General features: G+C 45.4%; 1 protein-coding gene across 1 annotated transcript in view; it reads right to left on the reverse strand.

Moving 5' to 3' along the window:
• Positions 1-25,955, reverse strand: part of LOC116523295 (adhesion G protein-coupled receptor B1-like) — a 53,829-nt gene that overhangs the window by 2,312 nt on the left and 25,562 nt on the right. Inside the window, exons 5-11 of the mRNA XM_032238400.1 lie at positions 22,799-22,970; positions 20,876-20,971; positions 19,223-19,262; positions 9,152-9,876; positions 5,485-5,520; positions 3,606-3,710; positions 1,227-1,280 (exon numbers count right to left, since the gene is read on the reverse strand). Of these exons, the coding sequence (XP_032094291.1) occupies positions 1,227-1,280; positions 3,606-3,710; positions 5,485-5,520; positions 9,152-9,876; positions 19,223-19,262; positions 20,876-20,971; positions 22,799-22,970 (1,228 nt within the window). The remainder of the gene's footprint in view (positions 1-1,226; positions 1,281-3,605; positions 3,711-5,484; positions 5,521-9,151; positions 9,877-19,222; positions 19,263-20,875; positions 20,972-22,798; positions 22,971-25,955) is intronic.

A 25,955-nucleotide genomic window follows, 5' to 3' on the forward strand; every position in this document is an offset into this window, starting at 1 on the left:
TTCAGCTGACTGTTATCTGTAGTTCGACGGTTCAAATCACACCGGCTCAAGGTTGACTCAGCCTTCCATCCTTCCGAGGTGGGTGAAATGAAGACCCAGACTGTGGGGGCAATATGCTGACTCTGTAAACTGCTTAGAGAGGGCTGAAAGCCCTATGAAGCGGTATATAAGTCTAACTGCTATTGCTAACTACTATTGAGCCAGGTTCCACCTATTCTATACCTGTGCAAGTATTTCCTGTGGTTGGATAGGAGGTGATTTCAGGTGTTTTGTCTCTTTTAAAGTTTGAAGTGGGTGGCAGAACTAAGAAAAGTTGAGGTACATTGGATTAGTCCTGTGGATATGTACATTCATTTGATTTTTGAGTCTCACCGAATGTTTGATGTGGGCAGCCTTACATGCGTCACCTTGATTTCTGATCGAAATTGTTTTTCTCTTAGAGTAGAATACAGGGAGTCCTCGACTTACGTACGCAATTGAGCCCCAAATTTCTTTTGCTACATTGTCAAGCGTGTTTTGCCCCATTTGCGACATTTCCTGCCAACATCGCTCAGCGAATCGCTGAGTTGTTAAGCCAGGGATGTAGTTGTTAAGTGAATCTGGCTTCCTTTGCTGGTCAGAAGGTCACAAAAGCGGATCACAAAACCACAACCCAAAACCACAACCGTCATAGCTGTGGACCCGTTGCCAAGCGTCCGAGTTTTGATCGTGTGACCCTGGGGAATGCGGCAACGGTCGTAAGTGTGAAAAAAAAGCCATGGGCCACTTGTTTCAGTGCTTTGTTTCAACTTTGGATGGTCACTAAGTGAACTCATTTCATTTGTTAAATTTATAGGCCGCCCAATCCCGAAGGACTGTTGCAAGTTGAGGACTACCCCTCCGAAGGTCACAATGAAAGAAATCAGCATGCCAGTTGAGAATGTTTGAAAAATCTACTATGTTGGATGTGGGCAAGGCTAGGAAAGGTGACCACTCAGTATGGATGGTTGGGGTGGAATGCAATCAAAGGTCCCTCAAAGGGAGTGGATGACCAACTCAGGTCTTCTTGTTATGGGATGCTAGATATAGAAGGAGGGAGGAAGCATTCAAAGACATGTTGGCTTGTGATTAAGGAAGGCTGGATGCTGGTTTCAGGATGTAGCTGACCACATGCAGCGTAAGAAGGTCGGAGAGGAGATGGAGCCTATGAGGTCCTTGAAGGAGAAACGCAGGCAGTTAAGACTTACGCTGGTGTTAGTTTTATCACTGCCACCTGAGGAAACGCTCCATCTTTTCATGGCCTAAACATATAAGAGAAAATATATGGGGTTTTTTTTCCCCCTCCTCATTTCAACCCACAGTACGAGTTTGGTATGGGTGGAGATCAGAGGTGGGTTCCTACCAGTTCGCACCTATTCGGTAGAACCGTTTGGTCAAATCTACCGAACCGGTTAGAAGAGGTTCCACCAGTGGACCCGGAAAGCAGGCCACACCTACAGAAGAGGCTCCAAAATTTTTTTGAAACCCACCACTGGTGGAGATGAAAAAAGGAAGTTGATCCTTCAGGAAATGTATTGAAATCAACAGGGGATCAGGGGAAATGAACAGTTTTTTCTTAAACACTAAACATCTGTTGAGATTCTCAGTCATCCAGGTCATGGTTGCCCCAGCGGTGCTTTCTCAGGAGGCAACTGGATTGTCTTGTTTTTCTTTGAGGATGTTTCGCTTCTCATCCAACAACAGGGGTTGGCAATCTGTGGCTCTGGAGCCACATGTGGCTCTTTTTATCTTTCTGCTGTGGCTCCCTATCACCAGTCAGCTCCACAATTGATAGGGCTTTCAGTTAGGACAGGTAGAGGGAAAAGATCGCCATGCTAGGAGGAGACTGTGGTGGGGGAACCGGACTTCCAATGGGCTCCAGAATTGAACAGGGAGCTTCCAGTTAGGACATTTGTGGCTCTTTGAGTGTTTAAGGCTGCTGACTCCTATCCAAGAAGCTTCTTCAGTTCTGACTGGATTGGGGGGGGGGGGGAATGGAAGGACTTATACTCCTTAAAGACAGCTGGTCATTTGCATTCTTTCAGAGGGTCCTTGGAGCCACTTGGAGGTTTATCGGTGTCACTTGAATAGTGCTCCTGGTTCCTGTAGTCTGCAATTTTTCCTCTGGAAATCCATTTCTACTCCCACCCCATTCGAAGGGTGTGGATGCCAATGACCAGCTGTCTGCAAGGAGCATCAATCCTTCCATTCTGCACCATCCAGTCAGAGTTGAAGAAGCTTCTTTGATGAGAAGTGAAACGTCTTCAAAAGAAAAACCAGAAAGTCCAGTTGCCTCCTGAAAAAATGTACTTTTGGGATAACCGTGACCCGTGTTCACAAATTTCAGTTTCTAGCAGCAATCTGGAGGGTTTTAGGCCACCAATCGAGTCCCAGAATTATAGATAACCTGGGTGGAGATAATTAAATTCAAGTAGAAGGTAAAAGTTCCCCTCCCACATATGTGCCAGTAGTTCCTGACTCTAGGAGGCGGTGCTAATGTCTATCTCAAAGCCGAAGAGCCAGTGCTGTCCGAAGACGTCTCTGTGGTCATGTGGTTGGCATGACTCAATGCCTAAGTTGCACGAAGCACTGTTCCCTTCCCACCGAAGATGGTTCCTATTTTTCTACTTGCATGTTTATGTGCTTTCGAACTGCTAGGTTGGCAGAAGCTGGGGGAAGTATTGGGAGCTCATTCTGTTATGAGGCATTAGGGATTCAAAACACCAAACTGCCGACCTTTCTGATTGACAAGCTCAGTGTCTTAGCCCCTGAGCCACCTCTTCAAATATAGAAATGTGAGTTACATAATGTTGGTTAGGCGTGACCACACTTCTCTGTTGCTCTGAAGAGATGAATGTCAGTCAAATAGCTCTACCACTAGGGTGGGGAAGTATGGCCCCCTTCGTGACCTGTGGACTTCAACTCCCAGAATTCCTGAGCCAGCCATGAGCCGAGGTGGCGCAGTGGTTAAATGCAGCACTGCAGGCTACTTCAGCTGACTGCAGTTCTGCATTTCGGCTGTTCAAATCTCACCGGCTCAGGGTTGACTCAGCCTTCCATCCTTCCGAGGTGGGTAAAATGAGGACCCGGATTGTTGTTGGGGGCAATATGCTGACTCTGTAAACCGCTTAGAGAGGGCTGAAAGCTCTATGAAGCGGTATATAAGTCTAACTGCTATTGCTAATTCTGGGAGTTGAAGTCCACAGGTCCTACTTCCCCATCCCTGCTCTAGAAGTTTATTCAAAGAAGAGGCATGTTTCTGAGAATTCATCCTAGGTGGATGGAAGGGATTTCTAACATTTAGGGAAGGGAGAAGGTCCTATTTTTATTGCATGATTTTATCCCCAGCTTTTTGAAGCCTCCAGCTCTTCTCTTCTTCCCATAATTCCCCAGGGAGACATCAATAGAGAAATTTCTCCCTGGAATTATTTTTTTTTTCAATGGTGGCACTATCGATAGAAAGAATCTTGATCTTCTATATAACCATTGGCCGATTTCTCTTTCATCTTGGGAGCTGCAGAGAAAATGCCCACTATTTGCACCCTGTTCCGGTAGAGCTCAGAAACTTCAAGTAGGGAAAGGCTCACCTTAGTCTCCATTGGTGGAGATTCTTTCTCCTTCTCTGCATGTTGCAGCTTCCGGTTCAGGTCCTGGAACATGTCTTGGTGACGTTTTCTTGTGTGCATGATTTTCTACAACAGGGAACATCCAGATAAGTCAAGGTTTTGTGAGAAACTAATGAACATTGTAAACATTTGTCTGTCTGTCTGTCTAACCTGTGTATCAGTCCATCCATCCATCCATCCATCCATCCATCCTTCTCTCTCTCTCTCTCTCTCTAATCCCACTCTCATCTATCTACTTTATCCATCATCCAGCCATCCATTGATCCACTCATCCATTTGTCTATCCATCCATCCATCCATCCATCCATCCATCTGTTCATCCGCCATCCATCCATCCCTCTTTCCATCTATCCCTTTCTCTCTCATCTCTCTCTTTATCTCTTTTTAACTATCCATCCATCCATTGATCCACCTCCTATTTGTCTATTTGTCCATCCATCTATTCATCAATCCATCAACCCATCCATCCACCTGTCCATCCCTCCCTTTCTCTCTCATCTCTCTCATCTCTCCCTTTATCTCTCTTTATCCATCCATCCATCCATCCATTGATCCACCCATCCATTTGTCTATCCGTCCACCTGTCTATCCATCAATCCATCCATCCATCAATTCATCCACCCATTCATTCATCCATCCACCTACCCCTTTCTCTCTCATCTCTCTCTTTATCTCTTTATCTATCCACCCATCCATTAATCCACCCATCCATTTGTCTATCCGTCCATCCGTCTATCCATCAATCAATCCATCCATCCATCTGTCCATCCATCCCTTTCTCTCTCATCTCTCCCTTTTCTCTCTTTAGCCATCCATCCATCCATCCTTTGATCCACCCATCCATGTGTCTATCCACCCCTGTCTATCTATCAATCCATCCATCTGTCTGTCCATCCGTCCATCCGTTCATTTGCCCATCCATCCATCCATCCATCCATCCATCCATCCATCCATCCATCCATCCATCCACCCCTTTCTCTCTCATCTCTCTCTTTATGTCTTCTTAACTATCCATCCATCCATTTGTCTATCCGTCCATCTGTTTATCCATCCGTACATCCATCCTCCCTCCCTCCCTCTCTCTCTCTCTCTCTCTCTCTCTCTCTCTCTCTCTCTTTCTCCAGCCTTTATATATAAATATTTTAATAAACAACTCAAGGCAGTGAACATTTAAGTAGCCAAATAGCCATACAAGCAATCCTTTCTCTGATCTTTTCTTTTCTGGATTCCTTTCTTTAAAAATTATTTATTGAGGGGTCAAGTAGAAAACCTGTCCCTAACTACAGATAGTCCTCAATGTATGACCGCAACTAGCCCAACATTTATGTTGCTAAACAAGACAGTTGTTAAATGAGTTTTGCTCCATTTCACATCTTTTTTTTACTACAGTTCTGAAGCAAATCACTGCAGTTAATAAGTGAATCAGGCTTCTTCCATTGATTCTGCCGGTTGAAAACTGGTTAGGATGGTTACTAATGGTAATCACTTGAGCCTGGGATAGTTCTATCTTCATAAATATATGCCAGTTGGCCAAGCACCTGAATTTTGATAACCTGATCATGGGGGGATGCTGCAATAGTCGTAAGTGTGAAAAATGGTTGTGTCTTTTTCCCCCCAGTGCTGTTGCAAGTTTGAATGATTGCTCAATGAACTGTAAGTTGAGGACCACTAGTATATTTTATTCCAAAGAAGCAAAACATCTTAAGAAGGCAGAGTAGGCCAATATGCATGCCATTCCAGAAAATGTGCATGAGCTCCTCTACTTTGACCTGGAGTTGAAATGATTTCTTCAAGGAAAATCGCCCCGTTTTTATCATGGAAGCCAACCCCAAATACTCACCTCAAAATCTAGTTCTGCGTATCGGGATTTCCGCCTCTGAAAATTAAAGGAAGAGGAAGATCCATGATTAATGCTTGGCAAGAGATGAAGCACGCCGGATGGGAGGGTTTAGACTTTGGAAGCATGTGGAAGAAGTTGGATTAGAGAGGGGAGTCTCAGATCCAAATCTGCTTTCAGCCACCGAAGCTCGCCGGAGGGCTGAGCCCATCAAAATGACCGATTGCTTGGCTGCCACAGAGAAAAGGGGGTCAACTTATTCTCTAAAGCACCAGAAGGCAAGACAAGAAACAATGGATGGAAGCCAATCAATCAGAGAAGCAACCTAGAATTAAGGATAAACTTCTTAACAGTGAGGACAATTAGCCAGTGGAACAGCTTGCCACCAGAAGTAACAATAGCAATAGCAATAGCAGTTAGACTTATATACCGCTTCATAGGGCTTTCAGCCCTCTCTAAGCAGTTTACAGAGTCAGCATATTGCCCCCACAGTCTGGGTCCTCATTTCACCCACCTCGGAAGGATGGAAGGCTGAGTCAACCTTGAGCCGGTGAGATTTGAACAGCTGAACTGCAGATAGCAGTCAGCTGAAGTGGCCTGCAGTACTGCACCCTAACCACTGCGCCACCTCGGTTGTGGGTGCTCCATCACTGGAGGTTTTTAAGAAGAGACTGGACATCCATTTTTTTTCTGAAATGGTGCAATAGGGTTTCCTGCTTGAGCAGGGGCTGGACTAGAAGACCTCCAAGGTCCCTTCCAGCTCTATTCTGATTTTGATCCTCTCTCTCTCTCCCTCCCTCCCTCCCTCCCTCCCTCCCTCCCTCCCTCCCTCTGTCTCTGTGTCTCTGTGTCTCTCTCTGTCTCTCTCTGTCTCTCTGTCTCTCTGTCTCTGTCTCTGTCTCTGTCTCTGTCTCTCTCTCTCTCTCTCTCTCTCTCTCTCTCTCTCTCTCTCTCTCTCTCTCGGCTAGTCTATGGAAAAGAAGGACTAGGGAGGGAAACACATGATAGCAATCTTTCAATATCTGAAGGACTCCTACGAAGATGATGGGGGTCAACTCTTTTCCAAAACACCAAAAGGCAAGATGGGAAATAATGGATGGAAACTAACCAAGGAGAGAAGCAATCTGGAACTAAGGAGAAATGTCCTAATGGCGAGAGCAATAAACCAACAGAATAGCTCGCCTCCAGAAGTTGTGAGTGCTGCATCACTGGAGGTTTTTAGAAAGAGATTGGACAGCCATTTGTCTGGAATGGTATAGGGATTCCTGCCTGAACAGGGGGGTGGACTAGATGACTCTGATGTTCTATGTTCACTTTCTCTAGTGAGGTTCTGTTGTGGGAGAGATGGGAGGGAGAATGCAACTGATCTCCTAAAGCAAGGTGTCCAACCTTGGCAAGTTTAAGACTTGTGTGTCAGGTTTTCCAGAAGATTTCCGAAAGCCTCGAGCCAAGTTTCAAAATAAAACCAGTCGTTTACTAGGAAAACCATTTCGGCAATGCCCCGTTGCAGTCAGATCTAAACCTCATTTGAATTATGGCTGAACTTAGCAATAGCAATAGCAGTTAGACTTATATACCACTTCATAGGGCTTTCAGCCCTCTCTAAGCGGTTTACAGAGTCAGCATATCACCCCCAACAACAATCCGGGTCCTCATTTTACCCACCTCGGAAGGATGGAAGGCTGAGTCAACCTTCAGCCGGTGAGATTTGAACAGCCGAACTGCAGCTAACAGTCAGCTGAAGTAGCCTGCAGTGCTGCACTCTAACCACTGCGCCCCCTCGGCTCTCTTTGCCCCTGTTTCTTTCCTCCCCTCAGTCTGTGTCATAAATCACATTCTCCAATGAGGTGCACCCCTCCCAAGCCTGCTGTAGTATTCTGAGAACTGACTCTTAGCCGAAGGTATGCTTGGAATGCACCCCCCCCCCTTCACCATGACAACTTATAACTTGACATCGTGGGCTTCAGCTCCCAGAATTCCTGCTTCTCAAAATGTCTGAAGCAAACGGTATTTAAAACTGGAGAGACTCAGCTGACTTCTAGCCAGGCTTCCATAAAAAACATTTCTTCCATTATGACTGTCCGTATTTCACCCCCAGAAATACCCCAATTCCTGCATCACTGGTGCAGCATGGTGATGAGGTTCTGGGGCTGAGACAGAGGTGGGTTCCTGCCAGTTCGCACCAGTTCAGTAGAACCGGTTCATCAAATCTACCGAACCGGTTAGAAGAGGTTCCACCAGTGGACCTGGAAAGCAGGCCACACCTACAGAAGAGGTTCCAAAAATTTTTGAAACCCACCACTGACACACACACAGACAGACAGACAGACTCACACAGAGAGAGAAAGAGAAAGAAAGGAAGAAATAAATAAAGAAAGAAAGAAAGAAAAAAGAAAGAAAAAGTGAGAGAGAGATGAAAGAAAAAAAGGAAAAAGGGACAGAGAGACAAAAGGAAGGAGAGAGAGAGAGAGAAAGAAAGAAAACACATGGCTGGCAAGCCACTCCCACAAAGGAGGCCACACCCACAGAGTAGGTTGGAATTTTTTTTGAAACCCACCACTAGGCTGAGATTTACATCCAGCTGGGACTCCCAGAAGGAGCATTCAATGGAGATGATATCAGAAAGATGCTGGCCAGGTCCTTCTTGCCCCTTGAAGGGCAATTAGAGAGATAAGTGGGGGAAATCAGTCAATATAAAATACTTTGCAAGCACATTCCATGCATAGCAAATGATTGTCATTAATGAAGGACATTAATTAATGGAATCATTTTTAGGAGTGCAATCGCAGCCTAATACTTTTGAGATCATACTGCTGGAATTTGTTGACAAAAATGCCCGGTCTAAACTTATCTTCTAAAACTGGAGCAGGGGGTTGGACTAGAAAACCTCTAAGATCCCTTCCAATGTTGTTATTCTGCTATTCAGTTGTTATATAAAACAGCCATGCTGGCTGGGGAATTCTGGGAGTTGAAGTCCACAAGTCTTAAAGTTGCCAAGTTGGGAGACCCCCTTGTCTTAAAACAAACCACGAAACATCTACCACTTGGAATCTGGGCTCAAAAATAAGATTGCACCGGGGTTAAAAAAAAAACCACTTAAAAAGTTTTTTAAAAAAGATTTTGATGATCGCGTGGCACAGCTGATTGTCACAGCTGTTCGTCAGAACCTTTTTTAAAAAACGTTTTAAAGCATTTTTTACTATCTAATCGCCCGAACCGGTAGTAAAAAAAACGCTTTAAAAAGTTTTTTTTAAAAAAAAGATTCAGACGATCGCGTGACACAGCTGATTGTCACAGCTGATCATCGTGACACACAATCACTGGGATTTTTTTAAAACTTTTTTTAGCATTTTTTAAACTACCGGTTCGGGAGTTAAAAATGCTTTTAAAAGGAAATAAAAATAAGTTGGCCATGCCCAGCCAGTCACATGACCCACCACCACCACCAAGCCATGCCTACCAAGCCACGCCCACCAAGCCACGCCCACCAAGCCACGCCCACCAAGTCATGCCCACCAAGCCATGCCCACAGAACCAGTAGGGAAAAATTTTGAATATTCTGATTAGCTATGCTTTTTTAAAAAAATAATAGTTTCAGTTAGCAAGAATGGAATTTAAGGACTTCTCCAACCCAAGGATGGAGAAGGTCCACCAACTTTCAGCCACTTACTTCGAGGGAGCTCATGGAGAGGGTGGCGACTGTCTCATTCTTGGTCACGATTCCAGGATTACTGGTCTTGAGCGTGTCGCACAAACTGTTGGGCATCTTTGAGTCTGTGGATTTATTGACCAACGGAGGAGACAACGGTTGCTGCTGCATCATCGAAGACACTTGCCCTTCCACACAGCTCATCCCTCCTGTAGGTTCTCTTGGGGGGCTCTTGACCACAAAGCCCGGATCTGTGGCCATACTGAGGTGGATAAGTCTCGTCTGGGGCATCTGGTCAATGTTGATGCTGTACTTGGTGTCATCCTTGGGTGGCGGCGGCGGAGGTGGAGGAGGTGGTGGCGGCGGAGGCGGCTTGGGCCTCAAGGTGGAGGTGTTGGTGGGCAGGATGACGTAGCTGGCGTCCCTGGTTTGATCCTGTGCCCGCGAGAGCTCCGAATCCAGCTTTTTGAAGATGTCTCCATCACAGATGTAGATGGATTTTGGAGGTTGGCTTTTGTCCTTCTTCAAAGTCAAGGTGTGGTTGCTGAAGTCGTTGAGGTTGATGGCGCCCAGGTAGTGTGGGGAACTCTGGAGGTGCAGCTTGGAGACGTTGGCTGGAAGACTGTTGAAGTTGGAGGACCCCTTCTGGTGGTTGAGCTTCAGCTTCTCCTCGTCCTGCAGGGACGGCCGCTTCAGAGTCCCCGTGATGGTCATGGTACGACATGTACCGATGTCCTTGTTGAGCACTAACAAATCAGGGGGAGAGAGACGGGATTTCAGAAGGTACTACGGACACAATGATGCTGTACAACCACACGTCCCCCTTTGTTGTCCAAAAAACAGGTTACCTAACGTAGGTAGTCCTCAACTAACAACCATAATCGAGCCCATCGTTTCTGCCGCTGAGTGAGTTCTGCCCCCTTTTACGATCAGTTATTAAGTGAACCACTGCCGCGGTTAATTTAGGAACACGGTCGTTCAGTGGATCTGGCTTCCCCGTTGACGGATCACCCAAGCGGATCATGGCAACCGTCATAAATATGAGCCAGTTGCCAAGCGTCAGAATGTTTTATCACGTGACCATGGGGAAACTGCCAGGGTTGTTAAGTGTGGAAGAACGGTCATAAATCAATTTTTTTTCCAGTATTGTAACTTCGAATGGTTGCTAAACGAAAAGTCGTAAGTCGAGAACTACCTGTATTTCCTAATTACTTTATTCTTACTGCCACTGCCCAAATATGAAGGGAGATGCTCACCCCACGCCTACCCACACCCTCCAATAGTGGATTGGCATTCAATTCGACTTTCCACAATTGATATTTACACCATCCGTCTGGGAAACTCACAAGCTTCATTTCTCTTGCTCTCTAGAGATATGGATCTGAACTAGGCTGTGTTGTTTCTCTGTGACATAGAATGTATGTGGTCTGTGCATAATTCTGCATTTACCTGTATTTATTTATTCTGTTATATTATGTAGTGTATATTAATGGTGACCCTTTGAGAGCTGAACGCAACAGAATTTATTTAATGTATGTTTAGTGTACATTCAAAGTGACAGTTTTGGATGTACACTATTCTGTTCTGTTCTGTACTGTTCTGTTGTGTTCTGTTCTATTCTTAATTCTATACTAGTTTTCATTCTATTTTCTATATTTTCTATTTTCTATTACTTTCTGTTTTCTGTTATTTTCTGTTTTCTGTTATATTTTACATTATATTTTATGCTATATTTCATATTTCATACTTCATATCTCATCTTATATACCATATATCATAACTCATATTATTTTATATTTTATGTTCTATTTTATTCTATTCTAGTTTTAATTCTCTGTTCCATTTCGCTCCGCTCCGTTCCATTCCATTCCATTCCGTATTTTATTCTACTCTATTTATTCTATTCTATTCTATTCTATTCTATTCTACTCTACCCTACCCTACCCTACCCTACCCTACCCTACCCTACCCTACTCCTATTCTACCCTACCCTACCCTACCCTACTCTACTCTCATTACCATCCTCATTCCCACCTGAATGCATTCTGCATTCTGCATCATGGCCCGACAAAACCACGCTCGTCAAAATAGCGGCGACAAAACCGCGGCGCTAAAGCTGCGACATCATCACCGCGGTGACAGCAGCGCAGCAACAGAAAAGCGCTTTAAAACAGCGCGGTGACAGAAAGCCAATTTAAATTAAAGTAAGGGTTAGGATTAGATTTAGGGGTTTGGTTTAGGGTTAGGTTTAGGGTTAGGTTTAGGGTTAGGTTTAGGGTTAGGTTTAGGGTTAGGTTTAGGGTTAGGGTTAGGTTTAGGGTTAGGGTTAGGGTGCTGAGTGCTTCAGACGGCGCGGATTTGCCCTCTGCGCTTATGTCGGCGCAGATAAGGGCTTCGCGGTTTTGTCGGTGAACCATTCTGCATTCTGCATTCTGCATTCTATTTCTATTTCTATTTCTATTTCTATTTCTATTTCTATTATTTCTATTTCTATTTCTATTTCTATCCTACCAGAACTGTGGGTTGGAAGGATCTACGTATCTGGTTTTTAATGCACCCGCCACCATAAATTTATTCCAAATGGATATCAGATTTCCTCAACCATCCTGGTAAAATTGCAGATGGAAAATAAATTAAAAATGCCAACATGCCCACAACATAATTTATGGTACATTCTCCAGGGAGATGGTGGTTGACTCTGCAGGTTGATTGCTGATGGGGTACGCTGTACTTCCGTGGGTATAACTAATGTTTGATTCTATTCGGTTTGATTTATTTTCAGGAAAGTAGCTGAGGAGCAGCTGGCGACACACACTCCCCCCCTCCCCTTAGATAAACAGCTTAAATGGGACACAACAATTCAACGGAATGCACAACATTTTGCACGGTGTCTGCTCAAAAGGGCCCAAATGCTAAAGGCGTGTGCAAACACGGAAATTCCTTCCTTCCACATCATTTTGCACGGCCCTGCAAATGGACGTGAATTTAAAAGGGGATTTACACCCCATTTTTATGCTTGTTGGTAAGAGCCTTTTTTTGATGGAAAGCAGGAATGGTTTGGTTCTTTATCAAACCAAGATGATTAACGGACTGTGGAGGCTGTAACATACGATGAACGGTTGCAGGAACTGGGCATGGCTAGTTAGGGAAGAGGAGAACCAGGGGAGACATGATAGCAGTGTTATAATATTTGAGGGGCTGCCCCAGAGAGGACGGGGGGGGTGTGTGTGTCAAGCTATTCTCCAAGGCACTTGAAAGCCAGACAAGGAATAATGGATGGAAACTAACCAAGGAGAGATTCAACCTGGAAATAAGGAGGGATTTTCTGAGAGTGAGAACAATCAACCCATGGAACAGAAGTTGCCTCCAGAAGTTGTGGGAGCTTCATCACTGGAAGCTTTCAAGAAGAGATTGGACTGCCATCTGTCAGAAATGGTGTAGGGTCTCCTTCTTGGGGGAGGGGGTTGGACTAGATGACCTACAAGGTCCCTTCCAATCTTGTATTCTGTTCGGTTCTGAATACTTCATCCAGTTTTGGTCACCAAGATATAAAAAATATGTTGAGACTCTAGAAAGAGTGCAGAGAAGACCAACCAGAATGATTAGGGGACTAAGGACTAAAACATATGAAGTACGGTTGCAGGAACTGGGCATGGCTAGACTAATGAAGAGAAGGACCAGGGGAGATAGGAGAGCATCTTCCAATATTTGCCAGAGAGAGGAGGGGGTCAAGCTATTCTCCAAAGCCCCTAAAGGCCAGACAAGGAACAATGGATGGAAACTGAACAAGGAGAGATTCAACTGGAAATAAGGAGAAATTTTCTGACAGTGAGAACAATCAACCCATGGAACAGAAGTTGCATTCAGAAGTTGTGGGAGCTTCATCACTGGAAGCTTTCAAGAAGAGATTGGACTGCCATCTGTCAGAAATGGGCAGGGGGTTGGACTAGATGGGCACGGGGTTGGAGTAGATGACCTACAAGGTCCCTTCCAACGCTGTTAATCTGTACTTCAGTTATTCGGAGAATGCATGCACGTTCAAAGAACACACTTGGGAAGTCCCCAAATTCATGGAACCTGCTGGAATCAAGACTGTCCGAAATCTAGGAATACAGGTATATCTCGAGTTACAGCCAAAGTGGAGCCCAAAATCTATGTTGCTAAGTAAGTTGTAACACGGTTGTTAAGTGAATCTGGATTTTCCCTATAGTGTTTCCTTGTCAGAAGGTCGCAAAAGGGGATCACGTTCCCCCTAGGATGCTGCAACAGTCATAAGTACATGCCAGTTGCCAAGCATCTGAATTTTGATCACCTGACCAGCGGGAGGCTGCAATGGTCGTAAGTGTGAACAACAGTCGTAACTCGCTTTCCCCCCCAGTACCGTTTGAACTTCAAACGGTCACTAAGTGAAGCGTTATAAGTCAAGGACTGCTTGCATTATACCAGTGTTTCTCAACCTTGGCGACTTTAAGTCCTGTGGACTTCAACTCCCAGAATCCCCCAGCCAGCACAGCTGGCTGGGGGATTCTGGGAGTTGAAGTCCACAGGATTTAAAGTCGCCAAGGTTGAGAAACACTGCATTATACAGTTGAACGCGGCATTCAAAGAAGAAAAAATATTTCTGCGTATTCTCAAATATAGATAGTCCTCATTTACTGACTATTTCACATTACAACGACACAGGGAAAAAATGACCTAACCCACTGTTCACACTTATGACCATGGTAGCATCCCCGTGATCATGGGATCAAAATTCGGACACTTGACAATCGATTCATAATTTGTGACGGTCCCAGTGTCTGAGATAAGGGGATCACCATTTCTGACCGGATTCCAACAAGCCAAGTCGCTTGTGTGTGTGGGGGGGGAGGAGCCAGATTCACTTAACGACCACACGATTCACAAAACAACAGCAGTCCTTTGCTTGACCGCTGTGGCGTAAAACATCACAAAATGGGGCAAAACACACTCGAAAGTGTGAATTCGAGGTTCAGTAGTTGCCGTAAGTCAAGGACGGCTTCTATTCTGAGGTACAAGTGAACGTATATCTTCCTCCTGTTTTTACATTATTCATTCTTGAAAAGGAGGAAAATATATATATATTCACTTTTACCTCAGAATAGGAGCCGTCCTCGATGTTGGACGGCATAATAGCTGTCTGAGGGCCGGCTATGTATTAAAGTTGAACTCTGGCGCTTTCTTTGACGGGCAATGAAGTTGATGGGTTCAGCTGGAATTGGAATTGTTGGCCTTTCTGTTTCGTTGTCAGTTGGGTTTATGGTTGGCCTTCTCTTCCGAGAACTCAAGAGAGCTTCCCTAGCAACAAAAGAACAGAGCTGGAAGGGACCTTGGAGGTCTTCTAGTCCAACCTCCCCAGAGGTGGGTTCCTACCAGTTCGCACCTATTCGGTAGAACCGGTTCGTCAAATCTACCGAACCGGTTAGAAGAGGTTCCACCAGTGGACCCGGAAAGCAGGCCACACCTACAGAAGAGGTTCCAAAATTGTTTGAAACCCACCACTGGAGGAGACAGACAGACAGACAGACAGACAGACAGACAGACAGACAGACACAGACACACACACACACACACACACACACACACACAGAGACAGACAGACAGACAGACAGACAGACAGACAGACACAGAGAGAGAATCACATAGAGAGACACAGAGGGAGGAAGGGAGGGAGGGAGGGAGGGAGAGAGAGGCAAAGAGCCACAGACAGACAGACAGACAGACAGACAGACTCACACAGAGAGAGAAAGAGAAAGAGAAAGAGAAAGGAAGGAAGGAAGGAAGGAAGGAAGGAAGAAAGAAAAAAAGAAAGAAAAAGTGTGAGAGAGAGATGAAAGAAAAAAAGAAAAAAGGGACAGAGAGACAAAAGGAAGGAGAGAGAGAGAGGGAGGGAGAGAGAGAGAGAGAGAGGGAGAGAGAACACATGGCCAGCAAGCCACTCCCACAAAGGAGGCCACACCCACAGAGTAGGTTCGAAAAAATTTTGAAACCCACCACTGAACCTCCCTCTCAGGCAGGAAGCCTTATACCAGCGATGGTGAATCTTTTAGACACTAAAAGTGCCCAAACTGTGTTTGTGTGTGTGCATGCCCAAACTGAAAGGTTGATATGCGCGCACGCATGCGCAACAGAGACCTGGAGACCAACATCGGCAGCACAGCAAAAGATCAGATCTTCTTCTTTCCTGCACTTCTGTTTTGTTGTTTTCAGGGAAACAGAAGCTCATTATGGAAAAGCCATGGAGATCTGACCTGGGGTGAACAGCTTGCGTGCCAGCCGAGAGGGCTCCTTGTGCCACCTCTGGCATGCGTGCCACAGGTTCCCCATCATGGCCTTATGCCATTTCACACAAATGGTTATCCAACATCTTCTTAAAAAACTTCCAGTGTTGGAGCATTCACAACTTCTGGAGGCAAGCCGTTCCACTGGTTAATTGTTCCCATTGATAGACAAATTAGTTCTAGATTGGATCTAGAATGATAGAATCACAGAGTTGGAAGGGACCTTGGAGGTCTTCTAGTCCAACCCCCTGCCTAGGCAGGAAACCCTATACCGTTTCAGACAAATGGCTGTCAATCTCTTCTTAAAAACTTCCAGTGTTGGAGCATTTACAACTTCTGGAGGCAAGTCGTTCCACTGGTTAATTGTTCTCACTGTCAGGAAATTTCTCCTTAGCTCTAAGTTGCTTCTCTCCTTGATTAATTTCCACCCATTGCTTCTTGTTCTGCCCTCAGGTGCCTTGGAGAATAGTTTGACTCCCTCTTCTTTGTGGCAACCCCTGAGATATTGGAAGATGCTATCACGTCTCCCCATGTCCTTCTTTTCATTAAACGAGACATACCCATTTCCTGCAACCGTTCTACATATGTTTTAGTCTCCAGCCTCCTAATCCTCTTTGTTGCTCTTCTCTGCACTCTTTCCAGAGTCCCCACATCTTTTTTATATCATGGCAATGAGAACTGGATGAAATATTCCAAAGTGTGGTCTCACCAGAGAGAACCAGGGACCTCACAATATTTTTATCACCTCCTCCTCCTCCATGCAAACCCCACTCCCTTCTTGCACTGATGATGTTACTTAGTTGGGTAAGGAAATGTCTTCAAGAAAGCCACCAAGCTCAGAGAGCACCAAGGACCCCACAATCCTCCTCTTCTTCCTCCTTCTCCTCCTCTACCTCCTCCTCCTCTACCCCCTTCCCATTCCCTTCTTGCACTGATGATGTTACCTAGTTGGGTAAGGTAATGTCTTCAAGAAAGCCACCAAACTTAGAGAGCACCAAGGACCCCACAATCCTCCTCCTCTTCCTCCTCCTTCTCCTCCTCTCCCTCCTCCTCCTCCTCTCCCCCCTTCCCATTCCCTTCTTGCACTGATGAAGTTACCTAGTTGGGTAAGGAAATGTCTTCAAGAAAGCCACCAAGCTCAGAGAGCACCAAGGACCCCACAATCCTCCTCCTCTTCCTCCTCCTTCTCCTCCTCTCCCTCCTCCTCCTCTCCCCCCTTCCCATTCCCTTCTTGCACTGATGATGTTACCTAGTTGGGTAAGGAAATGTCTTCAAGAAAGCCACCAAGCTCAGAGAACACCAAGGACCCTTCGTTTCAACTCTGAACTATAAATAATCTCTTGCCTTGATTACTGTTCAGAAGTGGATTCTTTCCTCGCCCTCAAACCTTGCAGATTTCCCCCCAAAATAAAATAAAATAGTGTATGCACAATACACCTTGATATAAAACTAATGGCCGAATGCATTTGAAGATATTTCCTCTTAGCTGCCTGCTACTTGGACCCGAGAAATTCCCGACTGTTTGAATTCCAGCACACATCAAGTGCCCAACAGACAAAGGGATTAAGAGAAGGAAAGAAGGAAGGGTAGAAACATTTAAAGGGCATGCATGGATGAGAGAGATAAACTGACAGAAGACCAAATGTAATCAAAAAGGCAAAGGAAACCAATTTCATGCATCGCTTTTTAAATCTATGTCCCGATTTGTATGCAACAAATTGCACAGCCCTTGGCTCGTAGGGAGGAACACGGATTGGTTTTGACCACTTTCTTGGCCACGAAGATAATATCTGAAGGCAAACAAAGAGTTGGCATCCCAACTCTTTGAGAGCCAAGGTGGCGCAGTGGTTAAATGCAGCACTGCAGGCTACTTCAGCTGACTGCAGTTCTGCAGTTCGGCTGTTCAAATCTCACCGGCTCAGAGTTGACTCAGCCTTCCATCCTTCCGAGGTGGGTAAAATGAGGACCCGGATTGTTGTTGGGGGCAATATGCTGACTCTATAAACCGCTTAGAGAGTTCTGAAAGCCCTATGAAGCAGTATATAAGTCTAACTGCTATTGCTATTGCTATCCCTCATCATGCAGGCCAGGCGAGGTTACCCTCGCACATATGTGCTAGTCATTCCCGACTCTAGGGGGCGGTGCTCATCTCTGTTTCAAAGCCGAAGAGCCAGCACTGTCCGAAGATGTCTCCATGGTCATGTGGCCGGCATGACTAAATGCCAAAGGCGCATGGAACGCTGTTCCCTTCCCACCAAAGGTGGTTCCTATTTCTTTTCTACTTCAATGGATAGAGAGGATTGCAGGAAAAACAGTTGCAATCAGCCTGCCCTCCATTGAGGACCTGTATACCGCAGGGGTCGGACAGAGGGCTGTGAAAATATTTACAGACCCCTCACATTCTGGACATAAACTGTTTCAACTGCTCCCCTCAATTTGGCATTGTAGGAACAAATAATGAAGCACCCACAACTCCTGGAGGCAAGTTGTTCCACTGGTTAATTATTCTCACTGTCGGGAAATTCCTCCTTAGTTCTTGGTTCCTTCTTCTCCTTGATTAGTTTCCACCCATTGCTTCTTGTCCTGCCTTCAGGTGCTTTGGAGAATAGCTTGACTCCCTCTTCTTTGGGGCAACCCCTGAGATATTGGATCAGTGCTATCCTGTCTCCCCTGGTCCTTTTTTCCATTAAACTAGACCTACCCAGTTCCTGCAACCGTTCTTCGTATGTTTTAGCCTCCAGTCTCCTAATCCTCTTTGTTTCTCTTCTCTGCACTCTTTTTAGAGTCTCCACATCTTTTTTATATCATGGCAATGAGAACTGGATAAAATATTCCAAGTGTGGTCTCACCAACTAGGAAACGTGATCAGTGCTAGAAGAGAGGGGACAGGGAGGAGGAAAAGGAGGAGGAGGGGGGAAGGGGGAGAACTGTGGTGTCCCTGATGCTCTCTGAGATTGGTTGCTTCCTTGCAGATGTTTCGTTACCAAACTATGTAACATTATCACTGCTAGAAGAGAGTGGGGTTTGATAATAAAACTTCTGCAAACAATCAACCAAGCTCACAGAGAAGCAGGGACCTCACAATCTTTTTCCTCCTCCTCCTCCTCCTCCTCCTCCTCCTCCTCCTCCTCCTCCTCCTCCTCCTCCTCCTCCTCCTCTTCCTCCTCTAGTTGAGTTGGACCAATAAGAGACAGCTCAGGTATACAGACTCAGAAGCAATACAATTCCACACAATTAGGATCGAGTGGGACAACTTGCTACAGCCAACTTGCTGCTGGAAAACTCACTGCGGGACAATTTAACAAATTCAATTTAATTATTTCAAACACATGAACAATATTTTAAGTATTTGCCATTCACATTTCATTTGGTCCCTGCTTTTGCATCCTTTCCTGTGTGATTCTACACCAGTGTTTCTCAACCTTGGCGACTTGAAGATGTCCAGACTTCAACTCCCAGAATTCCCCAGCCAGCATTCGCTGGCTGGGGAATTCTGGGAGTTGAAGTCCGGACATCTTCAAGTTGCCAAGGTTGAGAAACACTGTTCTACACCAACGTTTCTTTGACGCTACTCTTGTTACTCTTGTCTCATGGCAAGTTGGCCATGGCGGATTGTCCCTCGATGAGTTGGCCATGGCAAGTTGACTGTGGGGAGCTGGCTGCGGCAAACTGTCCCAGACCCCAATCAAGAAGCGAGGGAGAAGGGTGAATTAAAAGAAAACAACAACCCACAAATATCAAGTTCAATCCCCAGACCAGGTCAAAGTTGATGTCTCACCTGTGATGTGCTCACCTGATCTACAAGCCAAGTCGACGTCTTTCTCAAAATCAGTCTGGAAGACAGAGAAAGCAAAGGGAAGAAGGGATCAGCAACAGGGAAAGGAGAAGGCGGCTGTGAGATCGAAAAAGGGTCAAGATTTGGACATCCCAGCTGTTTAATCTGACTGAAAAAAACGAAGGGAGGCTACAACCGACCTCCTGGTCCTCCAAGAGAGTTGTTTGGAGGCAAGACGGCAAATGATTCAAGGTGCTGGTTATTACCTTTAAAGCCCTACATGGCCTAGGAGACCGTCTTCTGCCACATACCTCCATTAGACCAATAAGATCACACAGGATGGACCTTCTCTGGGTGCCTTCAGCGGGACAATGCCGGCTGGCGACGCCTAGGAGTAGGCCCTTCTCTGTTGCCGCTCCGGCCCTATGGAATGAGCTGCCCCCAGAGATCCGGGCCCTACCCACTCTCATGGCCTTCCGCAAAGCTATTAAAACCTGGCTTTTCCGGCAGGCCTGGGGCTGTTGACCTCTTGACCCCCGGTAGGCCCATTTCCCCCCCTCCCTGAGCCTCCGCGTGGACCCTTCACTTACCTGACATGATGTACGTGCCGCGTGGAGACTCCTGGGAGGGGAGAGGTGGGCGAGGCCAGCCAGGAGTGGGATTTGGGGGTTTGCCAAACCATGCGGAAACTTCGCTAGAGGGTCACCCGAACCTGTGCGAGCCCCCTGTAGCCCACCCCTGCATTTATGACAGTGAGAGCTGCTATGAAGACCTGGGGACCAGCGAGAAATGAGGATGATCACCCTTCTGGCCTTGTTTTGAGAATGTCCTGAAAATGGCCTACTTGCTATGGTAGGACAGCATAATCTTGGCCTAGAAGAACTTGTGGCCTGAGGAAGCGTCTCATGTTCTCGCCGTCTTGGCTTGCTTTAAGTCTTTTGATGGCTTTGTGTGATGGCAATAAAACCAAAATAAAGTATGTTTTATGATGCTCAGCAACCCAGACAAGCTAAAAGAATGGTGGTTTCCCAACAGAAGAACAGAGTTGGAAGGAACTTTGGAGGTCTTCCAGTGGAACCCTCTGTTTGAGCAGGAGAACCTACACCATTTCAGACCAATGAATGTCCAATCTCTTCTTAAAAACCTCCAGCAATGGAGCATCCACAGCTTCTGGAGGCAATTCCATTGATTAATTGTTCTCATTGTGAGGACATTGGATTCTTTCTTTGATAGGTTTCCATCCATTGCTCCTTGTCTTGCCCTCAGATGCTTTGGAGAATAGATAATGCCCTCATCTTTGGAGAAGCTCCTCAAATATTGGAAGACTGTGGTGATGGTGATGGTGATGATGATGACGACTACAATGATGATGATGATGGTGACAATGATGATGATGACAATGATGACGACAGCGATGATGACGATGATGGTGGTTGTCCATTCAGTTGTGTCCAATTCTTGGTGATTCTATGGGCCAGATTTTTCCACTTCACTCATAATCCTTCTCTTTGTGAGACCTCTTTATGTCAAGTTCCTACAACTGTTCTTCATAGGGTTTAACCTCCAAACATTCCCAGCCTCTATTTGCCAACTTGGTATGCGCCATCTTGGTTCACCGGAGTCATAAAAGCTACACCTGTCCTCTCCTTCAAAGCATTTCCCCCCACTTACCATAAGCTGGGCATGTCCGTTCTGGAACGATCCTCCAGAATCCCCATTGGCTTCTTCTTGACGATCCATGACTCGGCATTTAACAGCATCTTGCACCTAGGGGGGAAAAAAAAAGAGTTGTCACGTTAGGCAGCATCCACTTCAAGTCTAGCGCTGCATAAAATATGGGGTAGGTTGCTAATGAGATTCGACTTTCGGGCAATTGAACAGCCATTAAAATTAGCCATGAACGGAACTGTTAGGAAACTGTTCATAATCGCTGCTGAAGATTAGTTAAGCCGCAGAACTGGCGGCTAAAATGGAAGCGAATTTTCCTCTTTGCTGAACTCATACATTCTGTCTTTTTCTTGATCATCAACATCATGAACATCAATGCAACTGAATCATTATTATTTTTTTCAAGGCATATAAAATACTTTTATTTTTATTACTAATTTATAATATACTGAATTACACAAGATGGGTCTGTTTATATGTATGCATCAGTGATATTTATAGATATATATTCACTGTATATCTACTGTCTGTCTGTCTGTCTGTCTGTCTGTCTGTCTGTCTGTCTCTATCTATCTATCTATCTATCTATCTATCTATCTATCTATCATCTATCTCTCTCTCTTTATCCCTCCATCCATCTGTCTGTCTGTCTATCTAATCTCTGTCTGTCCATCTGTCCATCTCTCTCTCCCTCCCTCTCTCTCTATCCATCCGTCTGTCTATCTAATCTCTATCTGTCCATCTCTTTTTGTATATATCTATCCATCCATCCATCCATCCATCTTTCTCTCTCTTTATCCATCTATCCCACCATCCATCCATCCATCTGTCTATCTCTAATCTCTATCTGTCCATCTCTCTCTCTCTCTCTCTCTCTCCCCTCTCTCTTTATCCATCCATCCGTCCATCTATCTAATCTCTATCTGTCCATCTCTGTCTCTCTATCCATCCCTCCATCTGTCCATCCATCCGTCCATCTGTCTTTCTATATCTATCTATCCCTACATCCATCCATCTGTCTGTCTGTCTATCTAATCTCTATCTGCCTAATCTCTATCTGCCTAATCTCTATCAGTCCATCTCTCTCCACCCACCCACCCACCCACCCACCCATCCATCCATTATCTATCTGTCTGTCTGTCTGTCTGTCTGTCTGTCTACCAAAAGCTTCCATGTAGCATAAATATTTAGGATAGTGTTAATACATGCTGGTCACAAATCCAAGCTAGTATATCTGGATGTGCTAAACTAGGGGACAAAGATAATCTAGAGTAGATCATTGAATTTGGTGGATCCAGTCTGGCACTAGTCATTTATGTTCCATGAAATTTCAAATATACATGTGGACTTCAAAGTTGCCAAGGTTGAGAAATACTGCTTTAAATGATCCATTCCTGTCCACATCATTTAATTTATGGTTGCCCACCTCCAAATGTTAAGTGCGCCCCTTGACCATCCATCATGGACCATCTCAACAGAACTGAAGGATGGAAGGGAACAAGACTCTTGTTAACTCCCAACATTGTCATAGTGAGAGAAGGGAGGAGTGAATTCCACGCATACTGTCGGCTGAAGTCAGATCTCACATTACTGCAGCAGGCTTGGGAGACCTCATACGGGAATGTGATTAATGACACAGACTGAGGGGAGGAAGAGGGGTAAAGGGCAGCTATAAATCAATCAAAGCTTAGACTTAACTGCGAAAAGATTTTGCCTGTGATGTTCCTAATAAATGACTAGATTTGTATTGAAACTTGACTCGATACTCATGAATCAATTAGGGCATTTTTAGGAATCCTTACAACTTTTATGTAGAAGACAACATTCTCTCCTCTCCAGCCACATCCCCCTATTCCCACAAGGGTAAGAACCCGTCCTTCTAAGGATCAAAAGCTGTTCTGCCATCATTCAAGCTCAAAGGCCCACCTCTCTTCTTAGAATGCAGTGGACCATCACGATGACGAAGCCCTCCAAGGAGTCAAACACTGCGAAGAGGATCTGGAAGAGGGCCGAACGGCGGTCAGTGATGGCCAGCACGGCTGACATCCAGGTGAGGGCCAGCAGAGGCAGGACTACACAGGAGCTCCAGAGGGACGCCCTGGTAGGGGGAAGAAAAAAGGAGAAAGAAAGGCCTCTTAGCTTCAGGACCAGGCAAACTCCTAATGCTGCTTTCACTCACTTGAGGGAGGCCCACCAGACTCTCAAGGGGGAGTGATAACGTGAAATACAGGCAGAATGGCTTCAAATGCTTCCAAGCTACAATCAAAGAGAATTACAAGATAGAAAGGAGAAGACAGCAGCGAAGCGAGGTGACCTGGACTCTCTCCGTTAGGCCTACTCTCATGCACTCCACACCTACGCTTAGTGCCGCTTTTGTGTGTCTTAAAATGAAGAAAAACACAAAAGGAATGCTGGGATTGTTTCTGGCGGTTTAGGAGGAACGGATGGAGAGAGAGAGGAAGAGAAAGAGAGAGAGAGAGAAAGGCTGAAAGACAGATGGAATCCTATATTTATTCCTCTCCACAGGAAGCTGTGTGTTTGCTCAGGACTAGCTCCCTCTCGATGTGTGTGTATTTGTGTGTGAGTCAGAAATGTCATTAAGAGAGCCATGGCTACACAAGTCAAACTGCACCCACCTTTTTAAGGGCTTGCAAGTGGGACAAATGTAAAAAAAAAAAGAGGTAGGACATCTGTTGTGGCCCAGCAGGAGCCGTTGGAGCTGCCACCAGACTCCGACAGCGAGAGGCCCTATGAGTTGGCTCTGGAGGATGTGGAGGACCCTGGACAGGGTTCTGACTCCGAGCAGGGCGCAGAGAGGCTAGTTGGCCACCAGGAGGCGCCTGAGCCTCGGACCAGTAGGGAGAAGACAAGGGAGTGTGATCCGGACGTCAGCAGTGAGTTGTTCCTGGATGCATGCCATCGAAGAGCTGATAGGCGTCAGGAACAGTTGTGCAGGCACAGGAGGTAATTGCACTCAGCTGGTGGTCATTAGGCTCCTCTCCAGACTATAATAAGGACTGCTTGTGCACATGCCTTTCTTGCAGAAGTCAATGCGGGAACTAATGTTGGAGAACAGAATTGTGAGCTTGGCAGGCTGGATTGCTGCCACGACTTATCTGTGTTGGATTGCTGCCATGGCTTATCTGTGCCGGTTTGCTGCCAAGGACCTGTCTGTCTGTTAATAAATCCTGGAAAGTATCTTTGACTCGGAGTGTGTTGGTGTGGGAAGAGAGGGGTCAGAACACATATGCATATGAGTTCCAGTTTGGGCAGTCTGCCGAAAAGGTTTGCCATCACTGCTCTATGCCACTTCAGACAGGTGGCTCTCCAATCTCTTCTTGAAAGACTCCAGTGATGGAGCACCCACAACTTCTGGAGGGAAGCCGTTCCACTGATTATTATTTTTTTCTGTCAGAATTTTTCCCCCTTAATTCTAGGTTGCTCCTCTCCTTGATTAGTTTCCATCTGTTGCTTCTTGTTCTTCCTTCGGGTGCTTTGGAGAATAGAATGACCCACACCCCCTCTTCTTTGTGGCATCCCCTAAAATACTGAAATATTGTTATGATGTTACCGCCTCCCTGCCCCCAATTCTTCTTTTCTCTAGATTAACCAAACTCAATTTCTGCAACGGTTCTTCATACGTTGTAGTCTCCAGGCAATTATCTTTAATGTCTTCTTCGGTCTAGCCTGATCTGGCTTAAATTAAACATCAGTTAAAAGGGAAGGTCACCTTTGGATGTTAGTGGAGATCCCATACGTGAGCTTCTTAGAATGAAGACCAACAACCGCAGAAGCTATGACTCATTTAGCAAGTCTAAGAAGTGAACAGAAGAAACTCAAATAACTTCTTTGATTTTTGCACTCGTATGAATTTGAGTGATTCATTTGACGTTGTTGAATGAATGTTTTATATCCATACAGCCGAAAAGATGGAACGCAGAAGAACAGAGTTTGGAAGGGACCTTGGAGGTCTTCTAGTCCAACTCTTTGTTCAGGCAGGAAAGCCTACACCTCTTCAGACAAATGGATATCCAACATCTTCTTAAAAACTCCCAGTGTTGGGGCATTCACAACCTCGGGAGGCAAGTTCTTCCACTGATCAATTGTTCTGTCAGGAAATTTCTCCTTAGTTCTAGATTGCTTCTCTCCTTGATTGGTGGACTTTATTTGTCTTTTAGTACAATCATAAGGAAGAAAGGTCCTTGGAAGTCTTCTAGTCCAACCCCTTGCCCAAGGCAAGAGTCCTTATTGGACAAATGGTTCTCCAATCATTTCTTGAAAACCTTCAGCGATGGAGCACTAAATGCTAAAGGAGTGATGTTGATATCATCTTAGATAAGAGGACCAGGATTGTTGAGGGCAACATGCTGACTCTGTAAACCGCTTAGAGAGGGCTGAAAGCCCTATGAAGCGGTATATAAGTCTAACTGCTATTGCTATTGCTAAGAGCAGATAGAAATCAGAATTAAATTTGCTTAGGGCAATGTTTCACAAACTTGGAAATTTTAGGACATGTGGGCTTTAATTCCTAAAATTTCCCCAGGCAACTTGTTGGGAGCTGGAATTGTCAAGTATGCATAAGACATGGTGCTGCAGTGGTTAGAGTGCAGTACTGCAGGCTAGTTCTGCTGACTGCCGGCAGCCTGCAATTCGGCAATTCAAACCTCACTCAGGCTCAAGGTTGACTCAGCCTTCCATCCTTCCAAGGTGGGTAAAATGAGGACCCACAATTGTTGAGGGAAATATGTTAATCCTGTTTGGCAGCTGTAAGACAGGGCTGTAAAACACTGTAAAACAGTATATAGGTCTAAGTGCTATTGCTGAGTGCTATAAGAGGTTCTACCAAACAGGACTAGATATGGAGATAGAGATAGATAGATAGAAAGGGAAAGAAAGATGGAAAGATGAAAAGATAGAAAGAAATAAAGAAAGAAAGAGATGGATTGAGGGAGGAGGGAGGGAGTAAGAAAGAAAGAAAAAAGAAAGAAATGGATTGAGGGAGGAAGAAAGAAAGGAAGGAAGGAAGGAAGGAAGAAAGAAAGAAAGAGGAAGGAAGGAAGGAAGAGATGGATTGAAAGGAAGG

Source organism: Thamnophis elegans, unplaced genomic scaffold (assembly GCF_009769535.1).
Source record: "Thamnophis elegans isolate rThaEle1 unplaced genomic scaffold, rThaEle1.pri scaffold_152_arrow_ctg1, whole genome shotgun sequence".
Taxonomy (NCBI): Eukaryota; Metazoa; Chordata; class Lepidosauria; order Squamata; family Colubridae; genus Thamnophis; species Thamnophis elegans.